Below are 27,560 nucleotides of genomic sequence, written 5' to 3'. Positions count from 1 at the left end.
ATGAACGTGATCTTCAGGGAGGACGTCAACAACTTCCAGGTGGACCTGAGCCACCACCTCTCCACCACGAAGACCCGGAGAGAGGGGCTCGGACCACGGCTTTCACGAGGAAGGACTTCTCGAGGAAGGATCGGGTCACATTTGGAGGAAAGAAAATCACACGAGAAGAACCAAAACAACAAGAAGCTAACCACGAAAGTTAACCTAAACAAAAGATGTTTTTGAATAAAGCCACGCAGCCCAGCTCCGACCTGTACTAAAGACCCGGAAAGTCACCAGCACTTCCAGAGGTAGAGGTTCAGTCAGGAGGACTGGGCTGTTGCTGTTTAGCGGCCACAGAGCGGACCCAGCACAGTGACGACGGGACAGGGACAGACGGCTCAAGGTGGACGTCCGAGTTTTCTGACGGTCACAGACGTAAGAGTCTTGTCTTCAGGAGCCCAGTCCGTCTGGTTGGTACTCCAGCCTCGATGCTGACGCATTTTTTTGTCCTTCGAAATTTCACGCTCTGTTTGGATTGCTCAAGCGAGTGGGCAGTGCTGAGGGCAGGCGAACGTAAAGGCATTCCACGCAGGTGATGGTTACAGCTACCCACGAATTACTGAGAAATTTCATTTGGGTCTCAACCCAAGAAAGTCCAGGGAGTGGACGCAAACTATTGGTGGGGTTGGGTGGAAGCACATGCCGATAGTGACGCCTGACGGCCTGCATTCTTTCTGGGACAGACTGAAACGACCTCCTGGGCGACCCACTCCCTGCACACAACACAATCAAGGAGCAGCTACCGTACGCCTGCTGCTGTTTTGAATGGAGCATTCTTTTCTAATCCGTCTTCTTCTAATTGTGCACATAAACACCAGCCCATCACGTGCAGACACTTTCAGGAGTGCCAGAGGAGGCTGACGCAGTGTGTGCGGATCCCAACACCCCACCCGCTGACTACTACGCACAGCTTTTCTATTCTTTCTTTTTTCTTTTTTTTGATAAGTGTCTTCAAATTCAGGTTTATTCATGATGAAAATTGTAATTCGGTACCTGGACACAGCACAATACCACACGAGAGCAGGACAGAAACATACCAAAGTATCACTTATAAAACCTGTTCTGTTAAAACAATAAACCGGTTTCATGCGGCATCCGGTCAGATGAGTTTGTTTGGAGCCAAAGAATATTCTCGAGTTCCTAACATAACCTCTTTTTACATGTAACTCATTCTCAGAGTGAATCCAGTATTTTCAGACCAAGCGTGTGCTCCTGCCGGTGTAGAAATGGCTTTGACACAGCATATTTATTTTACGAGTTCGTAACTGATTGATCATTCGTTTTACACCTTTTTATTTCAGGGAAAACCTGGGCAACTTAATACTGAAGAAACATTTGATTAAACCCAAGATTTTTAATGGATTATTAGATTTGTCTGAAAAAAAAAAAAAGGTTCACTTGGACTTAAATATCCTCATAACTGATCAAATTCCAGCAACGAACCTTTACTTCTCCACATTTCTCAAACCAGGCCATTAATCTTTCTGACTTCATAGGGATCAATCGTCAAAACTTGGGATGTCCAACAATGACAACAGTAATTCTTCTGCTTCCTCCCCAATTCAGGATCCCAGCCCCCGTCCCCACACAAGTGATGTGTCTATGTAACCGCACTGCAACGGCAAGTAGGTTTTGTAGGAAACGTAAACGTTTTGTTTCCAACAAAACTAGTCTGCTGTGGCAGTTCAGTTGTTTGGGAGGGTTAATGAGACGCAATCGAACCTGCGCAGATGCACACCTGTTGTTTGGGTCGCCATAGCAACCCACTGAGCCACACAATTTACCGGCCGGGCAAAGTAGCCGACTAACAATTGTTTTCAATTGTTTTCTTGTTCTGCTGCGGCTGAAACAAAATAGCCCCGGATTCCAGATTGGATTTATGACGCGCTGTAAAATTAGCAGTGCTGAACGTTGTTTTAGTGGCCTTCAGTCGCGTTAGAAATAACCAGAAAGTGCAACTGGTCGTCGCTTTAGTGTCCAAGCTGTGAGGACTAAAAGGACTACATCTTCCTTGGCACAGGGGCTTTGGACCCGGTAAACTTTTTATTAAGTGGACTCTAGAAATGTCCCGGAGTCGGGGTCGGCTGCTCTGTGGGGAGATTCTTCCTCTTTCCTCCGGAAGGAAACCGATGATTGTGTCCGTTGTCCCGTTTGTTGTGTGGATGTTTTTCATTGCTGCCTTTTAACAACTGATGTCGTCGGGCTGCGAACCAAATTTGCCCCTCGGGGAAAATAAAGAGTGTGTTATTTTTTAATATAAGTGTTGGGTTATTTATGTAAATACAATATTGTCTGTCATCTATCTATCAACTAAATATGAAAATACCAAGCGTCAGTGTACAAACAATACAACAAAGGGTTGCATAGCATTTCGATTTTGGTGTGTTTGTTTATCATTTCAAGAATTGAGCTTCTATATTTAGTTTTTTTAATTGTGTGTAACTGCTGAAAATTAAATGGACTATTAAAGCTGATGCAACTCCGTTTTTAGGTTTTTCCCAGTTTAACCGAGTCTTTTGAAAGTCATATCTTGATTTTAATAAAACCGGTGGATCTCATTTTCTTTGGCCTTTCACGTGGGCTTTACTCAGTTTTTAGTCTCACAGGTTCTGTATCTTGTTGTTTTCCAACTCAAAATACCAGGAAGTTCACTAAACTTGAAAATAAAATAAAATAAAATGACTGGGAAAAGTCGCCTCTGTGTTTCTCGAGTTGGATCAAAGAAACACATGTTTACAGTGAAAACTGGGTCAGTTTTGATGCAGCGCCGCTTCAGCTCTGAGCTACTGTTCTTATTAAAGTGTTTGTTGGCTGAGGCTCACACTCGCCATGCCTCACTGCATGAACTCAGAGGCTGATATGTTATTATATGTGTGTAATTATATTTATTAATTAATTATATATCAGCTCCCAGCACTGGATTTGGACGCTGGAGAGACCGTGGATCTGGTTAGACAACGTTGCCTGCCAAAGGAGTGGCCGCATTGTTAGACGCAGTGTACTGACACGCCCTGAACTAAACTCTATACATGGCGCAGATATTTCACCGATGGAGCAGAACAAACACACCAACTGCGTCCGCTGCACAGATGTCAACAGCATCCTCCCAAAGAATGACTCGAATGACAGAGAAATCCTTCCAGTGAACTAATAAATGTCCCTTTCTTTACTCTTTGTCAGCAGCGGCGACAAAAAGCGGTGACATGGCCATGAAACCAGTTTTTTTCCTGCTCTCTCGATATCATATTCACTGAAAGATGTGAAACATGTCTGTATTTGCGTGAAATAAGTTCAAGTTAACATCAGTACGTCTGGAATATGTTTTTACTTTTCTATTCATTTTAGTGTAGTGATTTTACTTGACTCGTTTTTCTTTCATTTTTTTTTACTGTAAAATGAATTTCCTCTGATTTAGTCAAGGCAATGTTTCAGAAACTGTAAAACCTTTACAGTGAGCCGGGAGGATTTTGTACATTTGGCAGCGCTATTGGTCTCAACACAGAATCAAAGAGTGCATCTTTAATCAAAATAACATACCTTGATCTCAGAGGTTAGGAATACACCCCCCCCCCGCATTTCGTCGGAGGATCAGCGCCACCGTGTTCTTCTTCTGGGTGCACTGGTCGTTCTGCATTGCCGTGGTCTGGTCCCGCATCTGTTGGCATTTTCGGCGAAGCCCGGATCCACAAGGATCCACCAGATTCCATGTCTCTTCAGCTGCCGTCTTTGTGACTTAGCCGGTGTTGAGAATCGGGCGACCCCGTCTGGCTCCTAAAACCTTCTTGCCCCCATTAATGACCTACAACGCTGCGCTTTGGTCCCAGTTCTGAGTTGAAAACCATCTGTGGAATGAGCTATGTCGTGTCAGAATAGCTGCCAAAATGTTTTCATAGCGCACAAAATTTGCATGTAAAGCAGATGAGTTCCACTCCAAAGGTGTTTGTGATTTGTTTGACAATCTGGTGCAGGATTGGTCTTTCCTGTCAGTCTCTCATCTTCTGATCCACGATGTCTTTCATCCTGTCCAACAAAATCCTGTTTAAGACCTTCCCTGCAGCTTTCTGTACTCTCACTTTTTTTCTTTTTCTTTTTTTTTTAATAGTTTTTATAACTTCTGGGCGGGGGGGGGGCGCTTTTAAAGACGTGTGCGTTAAGACAAATAGTTGACATTTGTAACTCCAAAGATCCTACAGCCGTGGACAGATTATGAGACAGTGGGCACAGACATGTAAATGATCTACCAACCCTCTCACACGGGGACAAGAGCCCCAGAGTGAAAGAGACACGAAACCACTACAAACCACGTGGCCGTGTCATTTGTGTTCGTTTTGCATCTCTTTGTGGTTGTTTTGTTTCTATTTGTAGTCATTTCATTGACTTTACAAAAAGAAATCAGCTGCAAATGACTTGTAAATAAAAACGGTTTCGAGGGAAGGGGTTGAAACAAGTTAAATTTGATTTCTTCCAGTCTTCCGAGATCCTTTCTTTCTCTCTTTATGTCGAAAAATCCGAGAAGCTAAAAGATCCGGGTCTGGCTACAGAAAGAAAACAAGAAACTCTTTGAGGAAATGTGTATAAATTAATAAAATGATTCACAAGTTATCTAAAATATTTAAATTTATAGGAATGATCAAGCCCCAAGACTCAAGGGGTTTTGAATTTAGGTATTTTTAGAGCCATTTTGAAAGTTTTAGTTAAAGTTAAAGCCTCAGAACCTACAATGATATGGACACACACACACACACACACACACACACACACAGAAATAGTGATAAAATCTATTCCTTTCCGATGAAGAACTTGTATCATAATACAACTATTATAATGGCCTGTAGTGACGTAAAGCCTAACCTAGGAGGACAGAGGTTGTTTAGATGTCCTTTTCTAAACCTTGACACTTGTTCCCGATATTGAAAGTACAAGCAACTTAAAAATCAAAACGGCAAAACATGTCGCTCAACAAGTTTCACATCTCAATTAACCACACAGAGTAAGCATCCACGCATTCAGCATCCAATTACTGACGGACAAAGAAACGCTGTGGCCTACACCTTATCTGGGAGGGGAAAGTATTCAAGTCTATTACCATGGTCATTATTATTAATTACTCCATGCGCTTGTTCCTTTTGACCTGGCATCTTCGTATATATAGGAGGTAAAGGAGACCAAGAGACAGAGAGCAAAGGCAAGAAGAGAGACACCGCCAGTGACTACGAAGGAAACGGACCACATCACTTCACTGAAATACTTCAGCGTCCAAGTGAGTAATTCACTGAAGATTTCTAATCAGAATCTTAACAATCTTATCTGATCAAATGTTTTCGAAATGAAGCCGTTTCATGTGATTTGATTTGAAGTGTTTATTTCATTTTTATAATATCTAATAAGTGCATATGCTTCAATCATTTGTGAACTAATTTATGAATTTTTGAAGGGCTTCAGTGGCTCCATTACCCATGAAAATTAAATGAAAATTAGAGTATTAGAGAATGTTTTTTTCATACAACTTGTACTATTTGCAAATTTTAATGCAAAAAAAGGCACAGAAGCTGTGGAACACACGAATCAGGATTTTTTAATTTTCCTTTTCATCTGTTCATTTTGGTTAACAAATTTTTTTACTTGAGTTTTGTATATAAACTTGTTTCGACATTCATGTGGTTTCTTTTTTTTTTACATTCAAACAAAAGTATCATCTATTTTCTAATGATACGTCATTCCAAAATAACTGTTTAATGTTTAAGATTATCAAGCATTTTATGGTTCTATGGTCCTTGTAAATTTAATACCTTTGGATTTGTTTTGTCTGTTTGATAACCACTGGGTGGCATTGATTTGGGCTATTTGTTGGGAGTATTTGTTGTAATTTCTTAGGTTTTACAGATTTTTTGCATTTTACACACATCTAAGATGCCTAAGTGTTTGGTTGAATAATGATCAGATCAGAAGGAATTCAAAAATGTCAGAATCTGAGATACTGAAAGTTGCCTGTCGGTAGAACAGTGGGATCTCCAGAGTGAAGTGTGAAGTGAGGCAACAAAGTGGGTTCATGGCTTTGAGATCTGCAGTTTGTCTTTGATGTTTTAGAGATATTTAAGACCACTGTTTTGGGTTTCTAGCGGCTGTTAAAACACTAATGTCATATGAATTTATAGCAACAGTCATATCAGGAGAGGTCGCTCTAACTGTAGTCGGCTGCATCTTCTCTTTTGCATTGTGTGAAGCTCCATTTACAATTTGAACTATTAGACGCACCCACCAGCAGAGGTTCCTTTAGTACTTTCCAGTAGTAACATTAACCACATCTGCTCGGTTCAACGAGAAACAAGCTTGCATCATGTTCACACGACATGCTGAAATCATCTCTTAACTGCTCAAATGGTATTTTAAACATTCAGGTCACAGCTGGAAATGTGGACTACAACTTTTACGAAGTTGAATAATTCTTTGCATGCAGGTCCACCTGCAGAGACTATGGGCCAATTTAGTACTTGAGAAAAAGGGAAGGAACAACAACAGGATATTCATGCAGTTCAAACGAACTGCGTATGAGTACTTTATACAGGAATCAAAAAAGAATACAACAAACAGAAGTTTTTTTCTCGGTGCCCTCCTGCATTTTCATTGTATTGATACAAACAGTATTATGTGACAAGTGAAAATGCTTGCTAACTTCAAACAATGCCCTGGTGGTATGCGCTCATTTTAATAATTCGTGGAGACATTAACATTTCTACATTTTCACACTAATTACTACTGTTTTTCATTTTCTAACAGGAGATGATCAGATGTAGTTTTGGAAAAGAAAGAAGAGTAGAAGATAAATCTATCACAATGATCACCAAGACTTTTATCTTTGTCCTTATACTGATTGGTAAGGAATATATATTTTTATATATAAAATATAATACATATTTAAATTGTATATCACCCCTAAATCTGAAATATATGACTGAATTTTGTCCACATTCTTAAATGGGAACAGCATCCTCCAGCCAGCCTGCAGAGGGAAGCCTGAGACTCAGGTGTCCCAGAAGCGGTGCTTTACCAACGTCAACCACAGCAACAATAGCTGAACCAACAACGACGGTTGCGTCAACAACTACCACAACAACAAACACAGCAGGAGGAACAACATCAGCAGCAGTGGGAGCATCACCAGAACAACCCCAAACCACAATCTCTTCAACAATGATAACAGTAACGACAACAGGGCCATCACCAGCAGCAACTGCAGCAAGCAGGACAGCAGCAGCAACAGCAGCAGCAACAGCAGCAGCCACAGCAGCAACAGCAGCAGCAGCAGCAGCAACAGCAGCAGCAGCCACTACAGGACCCACCGCTAAAAAAGCAGCAAAAGCTGCAGAAGCTGCTGCCACAGCTGCCCAAGAAGCAGCATTAGCTTCTGCCGCAGTGATAAATGGATCACTATCTGCAACAAAGGCTGCGGAACTAGCAACAAAAGCAGCCAATGCAGCCAACGAAGCATCAAGTGCAGCAACACAAGCAGCTGCAACAGCACCAGCATCGACAGCTGAAATAGCAGCAGAAATGGCAGAGGCATCATCAAATGCATCAGTTGCTGCATATAAAGCAGCAGAGGCAGCAACAAAGGCTGCTTCTGCTGTAACAGCAGAAACTCTACAGGCAGCTGCAGAAGCCACAACAGAGGCAGCAGAAACTGCAGCAAAAGCTCTGGAAGCAATACAGGTGGCATTAACAGCAGCCAAAGAAACAATGACTGGAGGAAACACAGAAAAAGCAATAGTGCAGTTATCAATTTTAGCAACAGAAACAGCAGCAGAAAGGGCTAAAGCAACAGCAACTAAAGCAAAAGCAGCAGCTGAAGCCTCAGCAGCTGCTGCAACAGCAGCAACTGAAGAAATGGCAGCTCAAAGTGCAACAGAAGCAGCTGAAACAGCTCAGGAAGCAACAATGGCAGCAAAGGTGGCTGCAGCTGCAGGAAAAGCAGCATCGGCTGCTGCTGCTGCAGTCATTGCTGCAGAAACACCTCAACAACCTACAGCTACAGCAGCAACAGTAACTACAATAAAATCATCATCTGCATCGGTACCACTACCAGCAGCAACTGCAGCAACAACTGCAGCAGCAGCTGCAGCAGCAGCAGCCACAGCAGCAACAGCAGCAGCAACAGCAGCAGCAGCAGCAGCAGCCACTACAGGACCCATCGCTGAAAAAGCAGCAGCAGCTGCAGAAGCTGCTGCCACAGCTGCCCATGAAGCAGCATTAGCTTCTGCCGCAGTAATAAACGGACCACTATCACCCACAAAGGCTGCGGAACTAGCAGCAAAAGCAGCCAACGCAGCCAAAGATGCATTAAGTGCAGCAAGACAAGCAGTTGAAGAAGCTCCAGAAATAATAGCAGAAATTGCAGAAAAAATATCAGAGGCATCATCAAGTGCATCAGTTGCAGCAGATAAAGCAGCAGAGGCAGCAACAAAGGCTGCTTCTGCTGTAACATCAGAAACTCTACAGGCAGCTGCAGAAGCCACAACAGAGGCAGCAGAAACTGCAGCAAAAGCTCTGGAAGCAATACAGGTGGCATTAACAGCAGCCAAAGAAACAATGACTGGAGGAAACATGGAAACAACAATAATGCCATTATCGATTGTAGCAGCAGAAACAGCAGTGAAAACGGCTAAAGCAACAGCAACTAAAGCAAAAGCAGCAGCTGAAGCCGCGGCAGCTGCTTTAACTGCAAACACTGAGGAAACGGCAGCTGCAAATGCAACAGAAGCAGTCGAAAAAGCTAAGGAAGCGACAAAGGCAGCAAATATGGCTGCAGCTGCAGGAAAAGCAGCATCAGCTGCTGCTGCAGTCATTGCTGCAGCAGCACCTCAACAACCTCCAACTACAGTAAAGACCACAGCAGGCACAACAAAAACCACAGCTGAACCAACAGTAACAACAGTTGCCTCAAAAACTACCACAACAACAAACACAGCAGGAGGAACAACATCAGCAGCAGTGGGAGCATCACCAGAACAACCCCAAACCACAATCTCTTCAACAATGATAACAGTAACGACAACAGGGCCATCACCAGCAGCAACTGCAGCAAGCAGGACAGCAGCAGCAACAGCAGCAGCAACAGCAGCAGCCACAGCAGCAACAGCAGCAGCAGCAGCAGCAACAGCAGCAGCAGCCACTACAGGACCCACCGCTAAAAAAGCAGCAAAAGCTGCAGAAGCTGCTGCCACAGCTGCCCAAGAAGCAGCATTAGCTTCTGCCGCAGTGATAAATGGATCACTATCTGCAACAAAGGCTGCGGAACTAGCAGCAAAAGCAGCCAATGCAGCCAACGAAGCATCAAGTGCAGCAACACAAGCAGCTGCAACAGCACCAGCATCGACAGCTGAAATAGCAGCAGAAATGGCAGAGGCATCATCAAATGCATCAGTTGCTGCATATAAAGCAGCAGAGGCAGCAACAAAGGCTGCTTCTGCTGTAACAGCAGAAACTCTACAGGCAGCTGCAGAAGCCACAACAGAGGCAGCAGAAACTGCAGCAAAAGCTCTGGAAGCAATACAGGTGGCATTAACAGCAGCCAAAGAAACAATGACTGGAGGAAACACAGAAAAAGCAATAGTGCAGTTATCAATTTTAGCAACAGAAACAGCAGCAGAAAGGGCTAAAGCAACAGCAACTAAAGCAAAAGCAGCAGCTGAAGCCTCAGCAGCTGCTGCAACAGCAGCAACTGAAGAAATGGCAGCTCAAAGTGCAACAGAAGCAGCTGAAACAGCTCAGGAAGCAACAATGGCAGCAAAGGTGGCTGCAGCTGCAGGAAAAGCAGCATCGGCTGCTGCTGCTGCAGTCATTGCTGCAGAAACACCTCAACAACCTACAGCTACAGCAGCAACAGTAACTACAATAAAATCATCATCTGCATCGGTACCACTACCAGCAGCAACTGCAGCAACAACTGCAGCAGCAGCTGCAGCAGCAGCAGCAGCCACAGCAGCAACAGCAGCAGCAACAGCAGCAGCAGCAGCAGCAGCCACTACAGGACCCATCGCTGAAAAAGCAGCAGCAGCTGCAGAAGCTGCTGCCACAGCTGCCCATGAAGCAGCATTAGCTTCTGCCGCAGTAATAAACGGACCACTATCACCCACAAAGGCTGCGGAACTAGCAGCAAAAGCAGCCAACGCAGCCAAAGATGCATTAAGTGCAGCAAGACAAGCAGTTGAAGAAGCTCCAGAAATAATAGCAGAAATTGCAGAAAAAATATCAGAGGCATCATCAAGTGCATCAGTTGCAGCAGATAAAGCAGCAGAGGCAGCAACAAAGGCTGCTTCTGCTGTAACATCAGAAACTCTACAGGCAGCTGCAGAAGCCACAACAGAGGCAGCAGAAACTGCAGCAAAAGCTCTGGAAGCAATACAGGTGGCATTAACAGCAGCCAAAGAAACAATGACTGGAGGAAACATGGAAACAACAATAATGCCATTATCGATTGTAGCAGCAGAAACAGCAGTGAAAACGGCTAAAGTAACAGCAACTAAAGCAAAAGCAGCAGCTGAAGCCGCGGCAGCTGCTTTAACAGCAAACACTGAGGAAACGGCAGCTGCAAATGCAACAGAAGCAGTCGAAAAAGCTAAGGAAGCGACAAAGGCAGCAAATATGGCTGCAGCTGCAGGAAAAGCAGCATCAGCTGCTGCTGCAGTCATTGCTGCAGCAACACCTCAACAACCTCCACCTACATTAAAGACCACAGCAGGAACAACAAAAAACACAGCTGAACCAACTACCACCACAGCTTCATCCACACCTACCACAACAACAAACACAGCAGGAGGAACAGCATCAGGACCAGTGGGAGCACCACCAGAAAAACCCCAAACCACAATCTCTTCAACAATGATAACAGTAACGACAGTTGGGCCATCACCAGAAGCTACAGCAGCAGCAACTGCAGCAGCAACTGCAGCAGCAGCAGCCACAGCATCAACAGCAGCAGCAACAGCAGCAACAGCAGCAGCAGCCACTACAGGACCCATCGCTGAAAAAGCAGCAAAAGCTGCAGAAGCGGCTGCCACAGCTGCCCAAGAAGCAGCATTTGCTTCTGCCGCAGTGGTAAACGGACCACTATCACCCACAAAGGCTGCTGAACTAGCAACAAAAGCAGCCAACGCAGCCAAAGAAGCATCAAATGCAGCAAGACAAGCAGTTGAAGAAGCTGCAGAATCAATAGCAGAAATTGCAGAAAAAATATCAGAGGCATCATCAAGTGCATCAGTTGCAGCAGATAAAGCAGCAGAGGCAGCAACAAAGGCTGCTTCTGCTGTAACAGCAGAAACTCTACAGGCAGCTGCAGAAGCCACAACAGAGGCAGCAGAAACTGCAGCAAAAGCTCTGGAAGCAATACAGGCATTAACAGCAGCCAAAGAAACAATGACTGGAGGAAACACAGACCCAGCAATAATGCAGTTATTAATTTCAGCAGCAGAAGCAGTAGCAGAAATTGCTGCAGAAACAGCAACTAAAGCAAAAGCAGCAGCTGAAGCTGCAGCAGCTGCTGCAAAAGCAACAACTGAGGAAATGGCAGTAAAAAACACAAAAGAAGCAACTGCAACAGCTCAGGAAGCGACAACCGCAGCAAAGGCAGCTGCAGCTGCAGGAAAAGTAGTATCAGATGCTGCCATTGCTGCAGCAACACCTCAACAACCTACACCTACAGCAACAACCACAACTGGAACAATAACCACAATGAAATCACCGTCTGCAACAGGAAAAATAACCTCAAATCCATCACTTCCAATAGCAAAAGCAACAGCAATAGCAGCAGCCACAGCAGCAGCCACAGCAGCAACAGCTGCAGCAACAGCAGCAGCAGCAACAGCAGCAACGTTGACAGCAGCCACTGCAGGACAAACATCAGCAGCTGCAGAGAATGCTTCAAAAGCTGCACTAGCAGCAGCTACTGCTGCAGCATTAGTAACAGATTACAAAGCATCACCAACAGTGGCAGCAGAAGAAGCAACAAATGCAGCAAATGCAGCTACAGGAGCTGCAACAGCAGCAATAGAAGCAGCAAAAGCAGCACCAGAAGCAACAGCAGCATTAGCAAAGCAGACGCTTGCAGCATCAATAAAAGCAGCGGCAGCAGCAAAAGCAGCAGCAACAGCAGCAAGATTGGCAGCAAATGCTGAAGCATCAGAAACAACACCAGAAACTGCAGCAGCTTCAATAAGAGCTGCAAAAACAGCAGCCAAAGAAGCAGAAAAAGCAGCAAACGCACTAAAAGCATTACCTAAAGCATTAGTTTTAGGACTAACACCAGCAGGAACAGCAGCCGCGATAAAATTAACAAAAGTTGCAGCTGATATAGTAGCAGCAATGGCAGCAGAATCTGCAAAGAGAGCTACAACAGTGGCAGAAACAGCTCTAGAAGCAGTTGCAGCAACCTCAGGAGAGACAGCAGCTGAAATGGCAGCAGCATCCATAGAAAAAGCAAAAGAGGCAATAAGAGCAGCAAAAGCAGCAGGTGCTGCCTCTGAAGCAGCAGCAGCAGCAGCAAGAGCAGTAGTGCCAGATATACATTCAACAGAAACAACTTTACAGACAACAACAACACCAACAACAACAGCAGCATTAACCACATCATCACCCCGAACACTGGCACCAACAGCAGCAGTCACATTGAGAGCGGCCTCAGCTTCTGCAGCAGCAGCAGCAGCTTCTGCAGCAGCAGCAGTTATTTCTGCAGCCACAGCAGCAGCCACTTCTATGGCCGCTGGAGCAGCAACATCCAAAGACGTAGAGTCTGCAGTAAATGCTGCACAATTAGCAGCTAGAGTTGCCACATTAGTAGCAGCAGGAGGAGCAAAAGCAACATTTGCAGCAAAGGCAGCCGGAAAAGCTGCAGAAGCAGCAGAAGCAGCAGCACTAGCAGCAATGCAAGCAACATTAACAGCACCAGCATCAACAGCAGCAAAAATAGCAGAGGCATCATCAAGAGCTTCGGCGGCAGCAAGGAAATCAGCAGAGGCAGCAACAAAGGCAGCTTCGGAAACAGCAACATCTGAAGCAATTGCCGCAACTGCAGAAGCTGCAAAAACAGTGGCAAAAGCAGCAGAAGGAGCATCAGCAGCATTATTAGCAGCCACAGCGGAAGAAGCAGCAGCATTGCCAGAAGCAACACGTTCAGCAATAGAAGCAGCAAAAACAGTGGTAGCTTTGGCGGAAGCAACAGCAATTGCAGCAAAAACAGCGGCAGAGGCTGCAACATCAGACAGCACAGAAATAATGACATTATCAGTAAAATCAGCAGCAAGAACTGCAACAGCAGCAGCAAACGCAGCATATATTATACTGTCTATGGCAAGTCAAGGGGCACCCAAAGATTTAACACCAAGACCAGCTACTGTAAAACCAGCAACAAACAGTAATGAAGGATCGACAGTGGAAAACACGTCCGGAGCAACAGTAGCAACAACAGCAGCACCAGGTGCAGCTAAAGCAAAGGAAGCAGCAGTAGTAGGGTCGGCAGCAGCCGCAGCAGCAGCAGCAGCGGCGGCAGCAGCGGCAGCTGCCTCAGCAGCATATCCAGCTGCTGGACCAGCAGCATCCGCAGCAGCAAAAAATTCAGCAAAATATTCAAAACTAGCAGCAACAGCTGCCACATTAGTTGCAGCAGGGACAGTAACGGAGGAAATGGCAGCAGATGCAGCAAAACAAGCAGCTGTAGCAGCATATGCAGCAGCACAAGCAGCAATACAAGCAGCATCAACAACATCACCAGCTTCAAAAGCACTACAAGCAGCACAGATAGCCGAATCATCATTAAAATCAGCAAATGCAGCCTTAAATGCAGCAACAGCAGCAACTATGGCAGCATCTGCAAACGCAACACCAGAAACAATGTTAGCAGCTGCACAAGCTTTCAAGGCAGTGGCCACAGAATCAGCACAAGCAGTAGAAAAATTACAGGAAATATTATGGGACGCCACAGGGTCAACGGCAGCAAAGCGTGCATCAATAGCAGAGGCACAAGCAGTGGCAGAGATGGCACAAGCAACAGCAATAGCAGCAACGACAGCAGTTGAAACAGCAGTACAGGCAACATCATCAACAGCAGCACAAAACACGGCAGGCTTAGCAGCAGTTATGGCATCAACCGCACAGGTGGCAGCAACATCCGCTTCAGCAGCAGCTACAGCAGCAGAAGTGGCAGTGGCAAGAACTTCCCCTGGAGCTGGAGCTGGAGACGGCGCCGGAGCCGGAAGCAACACAGCAACAACAGCAGCTGCAGTCAACAACAAAATCAGCCTCATTTCTGTCACAGTGGCTGTCACAGCTGCCGTGCTTCTGTAAAGAGCAACATATTAAAGCTAACTGTCATGACAGAAGGACTTAAAAGTTAACTGAAGAAAATAAAGATATATTTATTATTTTATTTTATTTTACTTCTCCAATTTATCGTGTGTATGTCTAAATTATCAAAATTCTGTATTTTTCTTCGAAAAGTCAGAGAAGGTGGATCAGAGAAAGAAAAATTTAAATTATTGCTTTCACTAATCAGTAACAGTGGCAAATGTGCCTGATATTCAACATTTTAAACAGGTGTAAATTATTTATAATCCTATTTATTGTGTGCGTGTGTGAATTAGATTGTGCATCACATGGCCAACAGAAAATTATCTCTAGATTAATTACAGGTATCCTGTGTGTGTGTGTGTGTGTGTGTGTGTGTGTGTGTGTGTGTGTGTGTGTGTGTGTGTGTGTGTGTGTGTGTGTGTGTGTGTGTGTGTGTGCAAAAGATGGTAACAGTTCTGTTATCATTTAAATTAATCCTTAATGTTAAATGAAACTCTTTGATTGTATAAAATTTTGTAAATAGCATCATTCTAGTTTATTACAATTAATATTATTTCAAATTGTGAACGTTTGTGATTGTAAAGTTGTGAGAACAGCTGCACTTAATCTAATTTATGAAAGAATATGCTAATTTCTTAATCAATAAATGAATGACAACTTCAATTTGCATCATTCTGTATCTTTCCATCTCTTACCTAGTGCTTCTTACCCACAGGTTTATCTACTTACGACTACTTACTGTGTGTTATAAAACATTTATTCAATGTTATACTTCTACTCCACTACATTTTAGTGAGGAATATTGTACTAACATTTATTTGAAAGCTATGATTACTTTACAGATTGAGATTTTGAATGTAAAATATGAGAAGATTTTCATAAACTAGGACTGCAACTAATTAATCTGACATTTTCTTAATTAATTGATTAATTATTTAGTCAATTAAACCTCTATAAATAGCGAAAAATGCTCATTACAGTTTCTCAGAGTCCAGGATGACGTCTTCAAAGGCTCGTTTTGTCTGGCCAACAGTCCAAAACCCAAAGATGTTCAGCTCACGATGATATGATGCATGAGCCAAGCAGCAGATCCTCAGAGAAGGCATAACTAGTTGTCGGTTAACTTTCTGTTGATCAACTAATCACTTCAGCTCTATCATAAACACTATATGATGTATTGCTCTACATGAAACTATCCATGAGTATATGTATAAAATACTTCCAATTAACTCCACCTCAACCAACTACAACATTCAAATCCTGCTCACGTGTTAGTGCATCGCTAATAATCATCAAATAATTTATGAAAATATGATGACATTGATGAAAGGTGATGCCATTCTGCCTCATGGACAATCTGACCAAAGACACACAAAGAAAACTTTTACTTACTTTTACTTGATACTTTAAGTACATTTATGTATTAATACTTTGGCACTTTTACTCAAGTGACACTTTGGATGCAGGACTTTTACTTGTAATAGAGTATTTTAACAATGTAGTGTTGCTACTTTTACCTAATGAAATGATGCGAGTACCTCTTCCACCACTGAGTATAACACTAGTTTTAGCTCGGTGTACCTAATAAACTGCCAACCGAGTGTACACTACATATGCTCTTTGGCTGACTACCTCTGAAACAATTCAGCCGTTTTCCAGACGCCCAGCTCCATCATGTCTTTTCATATTCGTCACCATGGATAAATTACAGTTTAAGATAAATGCATGTGAGCTGCAGCGGCGCTCTGAGCCTGCTCCGCCTGAATCCAACGCATTCCTCTGAGCTGGTTAAGCAAAGACTGTTACGGTGGTACAATGTGAGGCGTGGCGCCAGCAGCCACAGGTTGTACTTTAGAGGGAAAGGGCGACCAATTACTACATTCCAAATAATCATTCCTAGGTAATAACTGACTAACTCATCACCATCTGTCATGAAATGGGAGGTCAGGTCTTTTAAAAAGCTCCCCTATTTAGGAGAATAATGGAGGGTGGGAAACACGCCTTTAGAACAAAAAGCTGATTCAATGAGGCATAAAATCAACATTTTAAAGACAACAACAGGGATGAATCAGAGGGATAAAAGTGCAGTGTAAATATTAAATCTATTATCTTCTATTCTCTTTTTTGCTGACACTATTGCAAGAGGCGATTGCCTACTCACCAATCAATTACTGGTATTTGCAGTGGTGGGAGAAGTACTCAGAGTATCACTTGAGTACAAGTAGAAATACCACAATGTAAAAATACTCCATTACAGATAAAAGTCAAGTTTCAAGTAAAAAGTCAAGTAAAAAGCACACAAAGGCCTCAGCCAGGAGCCAGTTAGCTTAGCTCATAGCCAGTGGAGACTCCCACTAGTGACTACAGCCGGCTAAGAAATAATCGGCCGCATAACCCTCTGTAAAACCACAACTAGTCCTTTTTAAACTTTGTTTTTTTGTGTAGATTGAACAAACTTGACATAACATATTAGCCACTGATCTTTACAGGTGCTGGATTTTGGATTTTGTTACCTTCAGACAGAGCCAGGCTAGCTGCTTCCCTCTGCTTCCATGCTTTATGCTAAGCTAAGCTAACCAGCCGCTGGCTGTAGCTTCAAATGATTAGTGGACAGACGTGAGAGTGGTGTCAAATTTTTCATCTCTCGACACATGGCAGGAAAGTGAATACACCTCTTTCCGAAACTGTTGAGCTATTCCTTTAAAAAACTATTATAGCTGTGAAATTATAGCTCTTCACCTGATGTCTGATGTTTCCTTGTAATAAACGAGAGGTGGAGATTGTGCATGATTTTCACGTCAGAGACGACAGTGGTTATGGTTCCTCTAAAGCACGAATGACTGAATGAGCTTTTGTTTGGTTTTTTTAAGCTTTTGGCGCTAAGAAGACACTTCCATCCTTCACTTTTTCAGTAAGCTTACATCCCAGGGGAGAACACCGGTCATGTTACTGTCATGTTACACGATCTAATAAATGAAAACAGGTTCAACTGTCATTGGAAGCAGTTCAGCATGTGTGGATCAACCAGTCAGTTTACATGTCATGCTTATTTTTATTGTCAATTGTTTGTTGCTTGTCCTGTCAACATTCATAATGCGGCTAGCTGAATAACAAGACTAAAAGGAATCGTTCAACTGTTTAACTTTCATTTTCGCTGGCTAAGGCAAGGTTTGAAGATGTTTCCCCAGAACAAAAGGATCTTGACAGCTCCAGGCCAGACTGTCGTACTACTTCAGTGGATAATAATGGTAAAAGTTATCTGTAAAAGTTCATTTTAAAAGGAGCAATCTTACAAGGTGCTGAAAACACTGAAAATCATATGAATATGTGTATTAGTGTATTACAAAAATTGCATATTAGGGTTGCAGTATTGTTACAGTTTTTAGTTCGGCCTCTAAGACTATTGCATTCTAGTTGATTTTTTTTTTTAGTCTATTTTGGTTCTTACAAAGCTCCCTGAGTTTCCTTATCTCATTTGTTTTGCAGGTTATGCGACTTGGCTGCTGTAACACTGCATTTTCATAATGGAAGACTCGACATCATCCATTTGGGTGGCAGGAGAGACTGAAGGAGTTCCGGTCCCTGGAGGCCCCAACCCGCAGCTTACAGGACTAACAGGATCTGCTGCTAACATCTTGGTGCCAGATACCACAAGACAGCTTTAGAGGTCTTGTGGATTTCATGCCTCGACGGGTAATTTTAGCTTTCTTAATATTGACAGGTGTTTAGTAACTTTTTTGTTCTTAGCTTAATTGAGCCTTCATGCATTGTCACCAGGTTTCTACTATTGTTTTATTTGTGCGTCTGATGTCGAATTGTCCTGCCTGAAACCCGCAATGCTGCCGTTCTGGTCCGGTTTGCCTTGAAAGATTGGATTTAGTTGATTAAATAAAAGTTAAATACAAAAGATAAGATAAAAAATAAAAATAAAAATCTATTATCTGTGTCTGTCTAGAAAATGTCTTCAGCATGTGCATTCTGTTGCAATACTCCGACTGGTCGCGGGGGGGGCGCTGCGGCCACCGAGCAGCAGCCGGACATGAGGAGATTTGTTCCGGGGAGAAGAAGAGTAAAGATGGCCACAGCTAACGTTAGCTAGCTGTCGGGTCCAGTAAAATGTTGCGCGCTTGATCTTTTTTTTGGTTTGTTTTTGTTTTTGTTTTTAAATCTTCGTCTCTTTATTCTTCGAGCGAGGCTCAGCCTGAGCTGAAAACCACTCTGCCGACGGTGGAAGGACTCAGGCAGAAAACAAGCGCCAGTGTGTCGTTGTTGTAGTGATTTATTGAGGAGTTTTTTAGGCGGTTGTGTGTCTGATTGTGTAGCGGGAGGGGGTCGAGTCTCCTCTGGTCAGCTGTCCGGCAGTTAAACGTCAGGTGAGTTTATGCTTTAAATTCCGTCTTTTCCTGCTCTCTGCTTTGAAGTGGTCACCGAGGAATGTGACGGTTTCGCTCTTTATTTGCTAAATCCCCAGAAGGCTAAAACTTTACAAACTTCTTTCTCGGTTTAAATCGTGGTGAGGAATCACTGGTTAGTCCCGGTAGGAAGACGAGACGTTCGCGCTCCAGTGTGTAAACGGGACTCAACAGGGAGCTTTAGTGTGTTTTATCACAGTAAAGAGCGAATCTCCCACCAAACTACCAGTGTAACATCACCCAACGAACTTATTTGGTTGCTGCGATGCGTGTGTAGTTTTCCTGTAAACTTCACTTTAGTGTAGTTACAGATGAGTGTTATAAATTGACTTCAGTGCATTGTCCCGTAACTGTGTGGCAAAACACTTCAGTCGTTGAAAAGAGAAAATACATTGTGTTTAGTTGGCTGTCGCTTAAAGCAGGGGTTGTCATCCCGGGGCAAAAATTACCCGTGAACACCTAATGACCCCATTTTGTAGTAATATTTGACGATCCCTACGCATGGATTAATTGCCGGACGGCCCCCTGGTCTACAGCCCCCGGATGAAGTGACCGTTCAACCGAGCAAATGACTGCACAGAGAAACAAAACAAGAACAGCACAGACAGATGAAAAACGACCGGACGGGAGACACAAAACGAGTATGACCGATACAAACTGGACTCAGAACCAAAAAAAAGATTGGAAAAAAAAAAAAGCTGCAAAACGATCACATGTCTGTTGTGTCCTAATCTGTTCCTGGTCCCAGGGGGAGATTTGTTTTTCACAGCCTGGATATATCCCACGCAGCATCAGACTGACATACACAACACATGAAAAATACTTCTATACGCGTGTCTCCGAACAGACGGCTGTAATGCAGAGGTGTGGATTCAGTCTGTCTCAGTGTCTTCTGACTGAGATCAGGGCCCTGTGGGGGCCAGGCCATCTGCTGCAGGACTCCTTGTTCTTCTGGTCTCTGAAGACAGTTCATGAATCTGGCTGAATGGTTGGACTCTTCCTGATGCAAAATGAATTTCCGACCGATCGGACGCCTCCCTGATGGATAAGAATCTAAACATCTAAAGTGCTAAAACCTTTGCTCAGAACAGTGTTCACTGATATGGTAAAAGACACTGACTTTTTATTCTTGTGAGACTCTGGATACCTTTACCTCTTCAGACCTCCAGAAAACATTATTGCTCACAACTCACGCCGACACTCGGGTCTTAGCTGCTGTGCTCTTCGCTGTTCTCTTACACATGTGAGTAACGTGCATAAATGTTAATCTTGGCTCAAACTAACGGACTGATTCGCCGTTTCACTGCTATGAGTTTGGACCAACACGATTACCTGAGAAGGACAGCGAGTGGAGGTAAATGTATTTGACAAAAAACAAACCAGAAAATGTTTATAATGCTGAGGTCATGAGGGGAGTCTAAGAATAAACGTAAATCCAGACCTTAAAGTGTTGAGCTTCAGTGACCTTATTTCTAAATGTTGACTCAGCTCCATGTTTGAGTTGGTGTTAGAGACCAAAGGCTGGCTGTATGGTGTAGATGTGTAGATTATATGTTTTTCCCCCCAGTGAGAGTTGTGGGGGTGGGAGCGGTGGCGGGGCAGTAACATCCCAACATCCAGAGTAAGACTGAGCTGAGTCTTCTCTCTCTTCACAGGAGCCCTCAGGTAAACCTGTGTGTGTGAGACGGACGGGGGGAAGTGTTGTTATGCTGCCGTTTATTGCTCATTTTGTCCTCACAATTTACGAATTGACGGACATTTAAAAAAAAGATGACAGAGACATAATGTAACAGCCAGTCGTTATGTGTGACAGGTCAAGGAAATCCCTCATACATGCACTTTTTTTTCACATGTTGGCGCCTGGTCAGTGCAGCACCAACATTATCACTATAACATTCGATTGTAAGTAAAAGTGATAGGATGGGGAAAAATGTGAAAAAAGGGAAGAAATGAGACGAGACAATGCCAAAAGAAAATCTGTACAAAGGCAGGGCGATACACAGTGCTTTAAAAAGACATAGTTAAGACAAGGTATAAAAGAAACACAAGACAATATGAAAAGACATTTTAAAAAAAAGATGATCAGAACAGTCAAAGAAATATAGAAGATCAAAATAAGTAATAAGACTGATAAAACAGAAGATTAAAAATTACAGTGCAGTGCGAGATAGGAATAGTCCCAAAATCGACTTCGTAAGATGCAGTGGCATTCCGGAGACTTTAAACTAAAAAAGAGGAGAAATAATCAGAATGTCGGGAACACACTCCAGCATTTGACCGTATCCCTCTGTCTGTGTCTGCCAGACAGGCCCAGTGTGCAAATCGGCTAAATAGGACTTTTAGGTTCCTCGTTAAACGTGATTTAGTCCAGATATACGCATTTCACACATGCATGTGAATGTAGACAGTTGCCATCCTCACAAGTATGATGATTTTGTTTGTGTGTGTGTCCAGGAGGCGATCATGGACGGGACGGAGGTGGCGGTCTCTCCCCGCTCTCTGCACAGCGAGCTGATGTGTCCCATCTGTCTGGACATGCTGAAGAACACCATGACGACCAAAGAGTGTCTGCACCGCTTCTGCTCCGACTGCATCGTCACCGCGCTGCGATCAGGGTGAGAACAACAGAGCAGCAATGGATCATCAGCTCTTTGGTTTGTTTGTTTGGATTAATCAGTTGTAATGTCAACATGGAAAACGAGCAAATTACCAGAGCCCAAGGTGATGTCTTCAAATCGCTCGTTTCGTCCGACCAGTATCGTTGTGCTACAAAATCTCACTGTGAAAAGTTTGTCTTGTCTGTGTCTTAACATATTTACATCAGGGCTACAAACAGCAGCGGCACACACAGCTGTAATCTGGTAATGAATTTAACCTGACTTGTGTTTGGGTTTGATTAACTATCGACATTGTTGTCAAATAATTTCCTGTCAATGGACTGATCTGTTAATCCACACACACTCCAAACACTGATAAACGCTGAAAATTTAATGTACCCAATGTGTAAGATGCCACGAGTCATATCATCGTATCGATTTACTCTCTCCATCATTGTGTATAAAATGTTTAATAATTGTGAAAAATGGCATCTTTAGTTTGCTTGTTTTGAGTCCTAAGACTTTTGATTTACTGTCACACATTGTTAGAAGTGATGAGATGAGAGATGCTGAAACCAGAGAATATCTGGTGTTTTTGCTCGTAAATGACAAAGTTGTTAGATTATCAGAATAGTTGATTTTCTGTTGACCGACTCATCGATGAATTGACTTGAATTGCTGCAGGTCTGGTTTCAAATATCAGCCCAGCCGGTCAGCAGCCTCCATGTGGTGAAATACAGCGTAAATACCACCACACTGTCTGTCTGCCCCTCTAGTATTTTTACTCGACAGATTTCTGGGCATCTATTGATCTAATTTCATTTAAATGACACAAGAGAACGACATTGTTGTGCAGCGCATTAAAAAGAACACATTGACTGAAATACTGTGGGGAAATGAAAAGGTTGAAAACGACATGAGTTCAGAATACATATCTCAAACTTCTTCCCTCCTCAGGAACAAAGAGTGTCCGACCTGCAGGAAGAAGCTGGTTTCCAGACGTTCGCTGCGCCGAGACTCAAACTTTGACGCGCTGATCTCGAAGATCTACCCGAGCCGCGACGAGTACGAGGCCCACCAGCGCCGAGTCCTGGATCGACTCAACAGGCTGCACAACAAGGAGGCGCTGAGCTCCAGCATCGAGGAAGGGCTCCGCCAGCAAGCCCGCTACAGGTCCGAGAGGTGGGGGACGAAACGGGGTGACGACTGGGGGTCGACTGCAGATTAGTTTTCTAACCTCACTCTTGCTCCGCCGGCCCGTGTGGTGTGGTTCGGTACCGTATACCTTGGGGTGATGAAAGAATGAATGAAAGAAATTTTCTAACAACGCCCAGCCCTCGGGGGCTTGCAAGACATCATAGATTCGTACAAGCCAGGACCATAGTGCTGCATATACGTTCCCAAACAACAGAGAGCATCTTCCACAGCCAAATCTTCAGACCATCATTGTCTGCAACAGAATTCATGAATCCTTGACAGAGTAAATCCTAATTAAATGATCCAAAGTCAGCAAACTTAAACATCAAAATCAAACAACCATTCCACTTTTTGATCGTCTGAGCAGCAGGATATTTCAGGGTTTGTTGAGACATTTCAAGGAAACATCCGTATCTGTACAGTACGAATCACTTTCCGCAGATTTTTCCTGTACTGTTTACACTGAAGCATCTCGGGTCAGAGACTGTTGTGGGCAGTGTTGGATTTACAGAGTTTTTGCATCCAACTCAGGCATTTAATTGTGTCCAAGGCTGATTCTATTTCCATTCTCATTTGGTCGTCTCATCTGCTCAATTGAATTTCCCAAAAATGTACCTTCCGACAGTCTCTATCATATCAGCATCAGAACGTAAATTCACATGTAGCTGGATTGAAACTTTTTACCATATCACTAGTCCCGGTCCCTTGTTCACCCAAAAGTGTTTAAAAAAAAAAAAACACGGAGGTGTTTGTGGTAATTCTTTGTACAGCAAGTGTAAAGTAAAATTTAAGTGCTGATCCTCTACACATTTAGGCTCAAAGCGAACAAAAGGCCTCTATGGGAGCCCAAAAATAACTCCTTATATTGACGAAATTGAGATTTCTGGGGGGATATTTATGCACATAGTAAACAGGCGACATGTGACAACGGTCCGTGGCCAGACTCAGACCTGGAGACGTCGCTGCCCTAAACCAGGCCTGGACCGCCACTGTGCACCAAACGTTTCAACCATTTTAAAAATAATGTGGGTCAGGCAGAGATTCCTGTTTCTGCTTGCCACAGAAAGCAGAGTGTTTAGAAGGCTTCCCGTAAATCACAAACTTTTGACAAAACAGTCTCACCTCAAGGTCCTTTCTCGTAGTGGTTCCGGAGCTTCCGATCATATCACGTGGTCTGTCCGCGGCCACCATCGAATAATAGACACTCGGTCTTCCATTTTTCTTCCTGCAGTTGACTTAAAAGCCGAGCTTCAAGGTTCATTCTTGGTCTTGGAAACAGCAGTGAACAAAACCATCTCTGCTACAGAACCACTTTAATTTGTACAGTACAATACTTAGTTTTGTGAAAACTGAATTTTATTTCTGCTCCATCTTATATATTTTTGGTTGAAAAGTAGCATTTATCTAAAAATGTAAAAGACAAGAGTAAAGCTATTATCTTAGGTTTTCTTTATAAGGGAACTGATTTGACCTGCTTTGGTTTGTGTGTGATTATTACAAACGGGTGTAAAAACCCTGTTGTTGCCCGTCAAAGATTATTCTGGTTCATTCTAACGTGGATCTTATTTTTTGTAGTTCTCTCCATTTTTCATATCATTAATGACAACATTGTACTCACCAGGTCAATAATTGAGATCTGGGAACAGGGGGACACCAGTAGAAAGTCTGACAGGTCAAGAAACCCGAGCAGAGGAACCACAATGATCCTTTACAGTAGGACTGTAGGTCACGTGTGTTTGCCTCCACCCTGCAGGAACCACCGGGTGAAGAAGCCGACTCAGGAAAGCGACAACACCACCTTCAGCGGCGGAGAGGATAACGGTGACGCCCGATCACACCTGTCCCATGACTCCGCCCCCTCACACACCCCCCACCCCTGCGGTCAGACCCCTTCAGAGGCCGGGCCGAGCCGCAAGAGACCCCGAGTCTCAGAGGACGGCTCGGGGCCGGAGGCAGACAGCGGGAGCCCGACGCCTCCGCTGAGACGTCACAAAGAGGGACCGGCCTCAGAGATCGAGCTGGTGTTCAGGCCGCACCCACAGCTGGTCAACGCCCAGGAATACAACCAGACCAGGTGAGGCTGGGCAACAGGTTTGACCGCCCCCCCGCCCAAAAAATTAGGATCTAGATTCTCTTTTAAAGGTTCAGTTCCCCTAAATTCACAAAAACCCTTCACCCCTGTGTTATCGGGGGGTGGCAAAATACGTCAGAAACTCAGGACTTAAAACTTAAAGTACCTGTAGGGTCAGAAAGGACCTGGGGAAGTTTAAACACTAGGTTCTGCTTTATTAATATATTTGGGGGGGAACTGATGCTTTGACCTGACCTGAGACTGAACCACAGCACCATTTATCACAGACACGATTCGTTATCGATCACTCTGCACATTAACTTCTTGATTAATCAATGAATTGTTTTGTACATAAAATAGTTCAGAATAGCCCATTACAATTTCCCAGGGGACTGACCAAGAGTCCAAAACTCAGAGAGAAAACATTAAATCTGCACATTTGAGAAGCTGAAACCAGCAAATGTTTGGTAGTGTTTTTGGTTTAGACATGTTTATTTGATTATCAAAATCGTTCCCAATTCATTTTCCTGCTGATCAAATAATCGATTGATAAACTAATGGTTACAGCTTAAAAAAACCCACAAACTATTTATAATATGTCAATTGTTAGGCCTAGTTTTCAAGTGGGAAAAAAATTAGGAGCAAATCTACATAGATGAGCCCAGTTTAACTCATTAGAGTTGAGAAGTTGGCTGATGGTCAAAGTAGGAGGCCGGACAGAAAGAAACACAGCGACTTTTTCTCAAAGTCCTTTTTAATCTTGAGTACATTTTGTAAAAAGTAATGAATGTAGGGCTCATTAAATGTAGAGTCCTTGAACTGAAATGTCTTGAATTACATTTTACAAATATCTTTAGCGTCTTAAATTAGAATTTTTAAAGGTATTAATTTTGCGTATTATCTGATTGTGTCAAAGAGAAAAATAAATGTCTTTCAGCGCAATCTACATTTTTCTCGGACGACCTAATTGATTATGTTGTTGCCATGCAGCTCCAGGGCAGTAAGTGGATTGACAGTTGTTCATTTGAATTTAAAGCTAGTTTAGAACAGGTCAACAGTAAATCTGTCCAAGGAACTATTTGTAGCTTGGTCCCTAAGAGCAGGAGCACAGACGATTGAGGAAATGATCCTTCATCTGCCCTCATTTCTGATCCAGTTTTCTTTCCTTGCAGATTCGTCAAGACGACAGCCAACGCCACGGTGGACCATCTGTCCAAATACCTCGCTCTGCGTATCGCTCTGGAGGACAGACGGACCAATGGGGAGGCAGAGGATAGAGGCAGAGAGGAGGGGGGAGCAGGAGGAGCAGGAGAGGAAAGAGGAGCAGAGGCAGGAGGAGAAACTGGAAGAGCAGCAGCAGCAGGAGGAGGAGCAGGAGGAGGAGAGGGGTCGAGTCTGAGCAACATCAGTGAGAAACAGTACACAATCTACATCATGACCCGAGGAGGCCAGTTCTCTGTGAGTAATAAAACAAAGACGTTTCACTGATTTCAGAGGAAAAGAGCAGCTGTGTGGGCGGCTAACTAACATGTGAAGGGCTCCTTCAGAACGGTCAGCCAAGCTGAAGCCCTTTTAAAAGGTCAGCGGAGTAGTGACCACACTTAAGATTTAGCGGACAGATACGAGACTGGCAGCGAGCTCCTCATCTCACCCCCTCGGCAGGAGTAAGCATGTTCCCCAAAATATGGAACTGTTCCCTCAGTTGATCACGGCAAACACGAGAGACGGTCGCAGTTTATTCTTGGAACAATGAGGCGGATTCTGAACTCGAGTGGCATCTAAAGTCCTCGCAAGCAAATCAGCTGAAACTGGGGCATGTTCTGCGTTTTCGCAGTCAGTGAATGTATTAATCAGCTAATCATTTCAACTCTGGTCTACGTGCTTCGGTGTAAACTGCGAAAAAAAAGCAGCCTGTATTTCATGCACATCCCTATTAAGTTATTAACTAAGTGGAATAAGAAAACACCTTGATGAATCCTCAGAGGATGAACCCTTCTCCCGTCATCGGAAAAACTTCTGAGCTCTAGAAGTCTGAAAGCGAACAAAGTTTAGAGAGAGAAATGCAGATGCAGACTAGCTGAGTCCCACATCTGTACAGTCTGAAGACCTTTGAAAAAGAGCCAAATCATCAGTGTGTTGTTTGTTCCGGTTCCTCTTTAAACTGGTATCAGCGGCGTAGTTTGACAGCTTCCCACGCGTTTTCCTTTCTCCACTAAAACGTTCCCTCTCACTCTTCCCCTCAGACGCTGAACGGCTCCTTGACTCTGGAGCTGGTCAATGAGAAGTACTGGAAGGTCAGGAAGCCGTTGGAGCTGTACTACGCCCCCACCAAGGACCAACAGCAGCCGCAGCCACCGCCGCCGCCGCCACAGCCCCAACAGAAGTCTCCTCCTCCACAGAGGGAGGGGTGAGCAAGAGGAGCGTGCCGCTTTTCCCTCCTTCCATCTAACCACACCTCCTCTTTTTGAAGGTGGAAGTTCAGCCGCCACGATTTTCACATACTATCAGCAGCATATGTTTTTGTTTTTTTTTCTTTTCTTAATTTACTGGAAAAAGTTGGACTTATTTGTTTTCATCTGTAAAAACCGAATCTGACCTGAGACCTGATTTTCGAACGATTTACCAAGAAGAAAACCAAACCACTAAATAAGAGCTGGTCAGTCTTTGGTTTCGTCTGCTTATGTGGAGGCTGTTCTGACGGGTCACGGGTGGAAGTCATCAGGACTTGGGATTCGGGACTATAAACCGTGGCTGTGGCCGACAGACCCGGGGATGAGATGATTTTTCCTTTGTTTTCTGCTGGTATGAAGCATCTGCATCCTGTCTGCGTCTGTTTTCCATCATTTGAGTCTTATTACCTGATAGTTAACAGGTGCAGCCATTTAAAAAGACAAGGGCCTGCAG

General features: G+C 43.8%; 1 protein-coding gene across 1 annotated transcript; it reads left to right on the top strand.

Moving 5' to 3' along the window:
• On the top strand, positions 1 to 27,560 carry LOC120786474 (E3 ubiquitin-protein ligase RING2-A-like). The gene is made up of 8 exons (XM_040121947.1): positions 1 to 198; positions 18,702 to 18,752; positions 20,412 to 20,456; positions 21,246 to 21,406; positions 22,346 to 22,570; positions 24,339 to 24,659; positions 25,829 to 26,114; positions 26,900 to 27,560. Exons 1-8 carry the CDS (start codon positions 1 to 3, stop codon positions 27,065 to 27,067), a joined length of 1,455 nt encoding a protein of 484 aa, XP_039977881.1. The 3' UTR covers positions 27,068 to 27,560.

Source organism: Xiphias gladius, chromosome 24 (assembly GCF_016859285.1).
Source record: "Xiphias gladius isolate SHS-SW01 ecotype Sanya breed wild chromosome 24, ASM1685928v1, whole genome shotgun sequence".
Lineage (NCBI taxonomy): Eukaryota > Metazoa > Chordata > Actinopteri > Istiophoriformes > Xiphiidae > Xiphias > Xiphias gladius.
The sequence above is the reverse complement of the archived record's forward strand: the minus strand, read 5'-3'. Positions and strand labels throughout refer to the sequence as shown.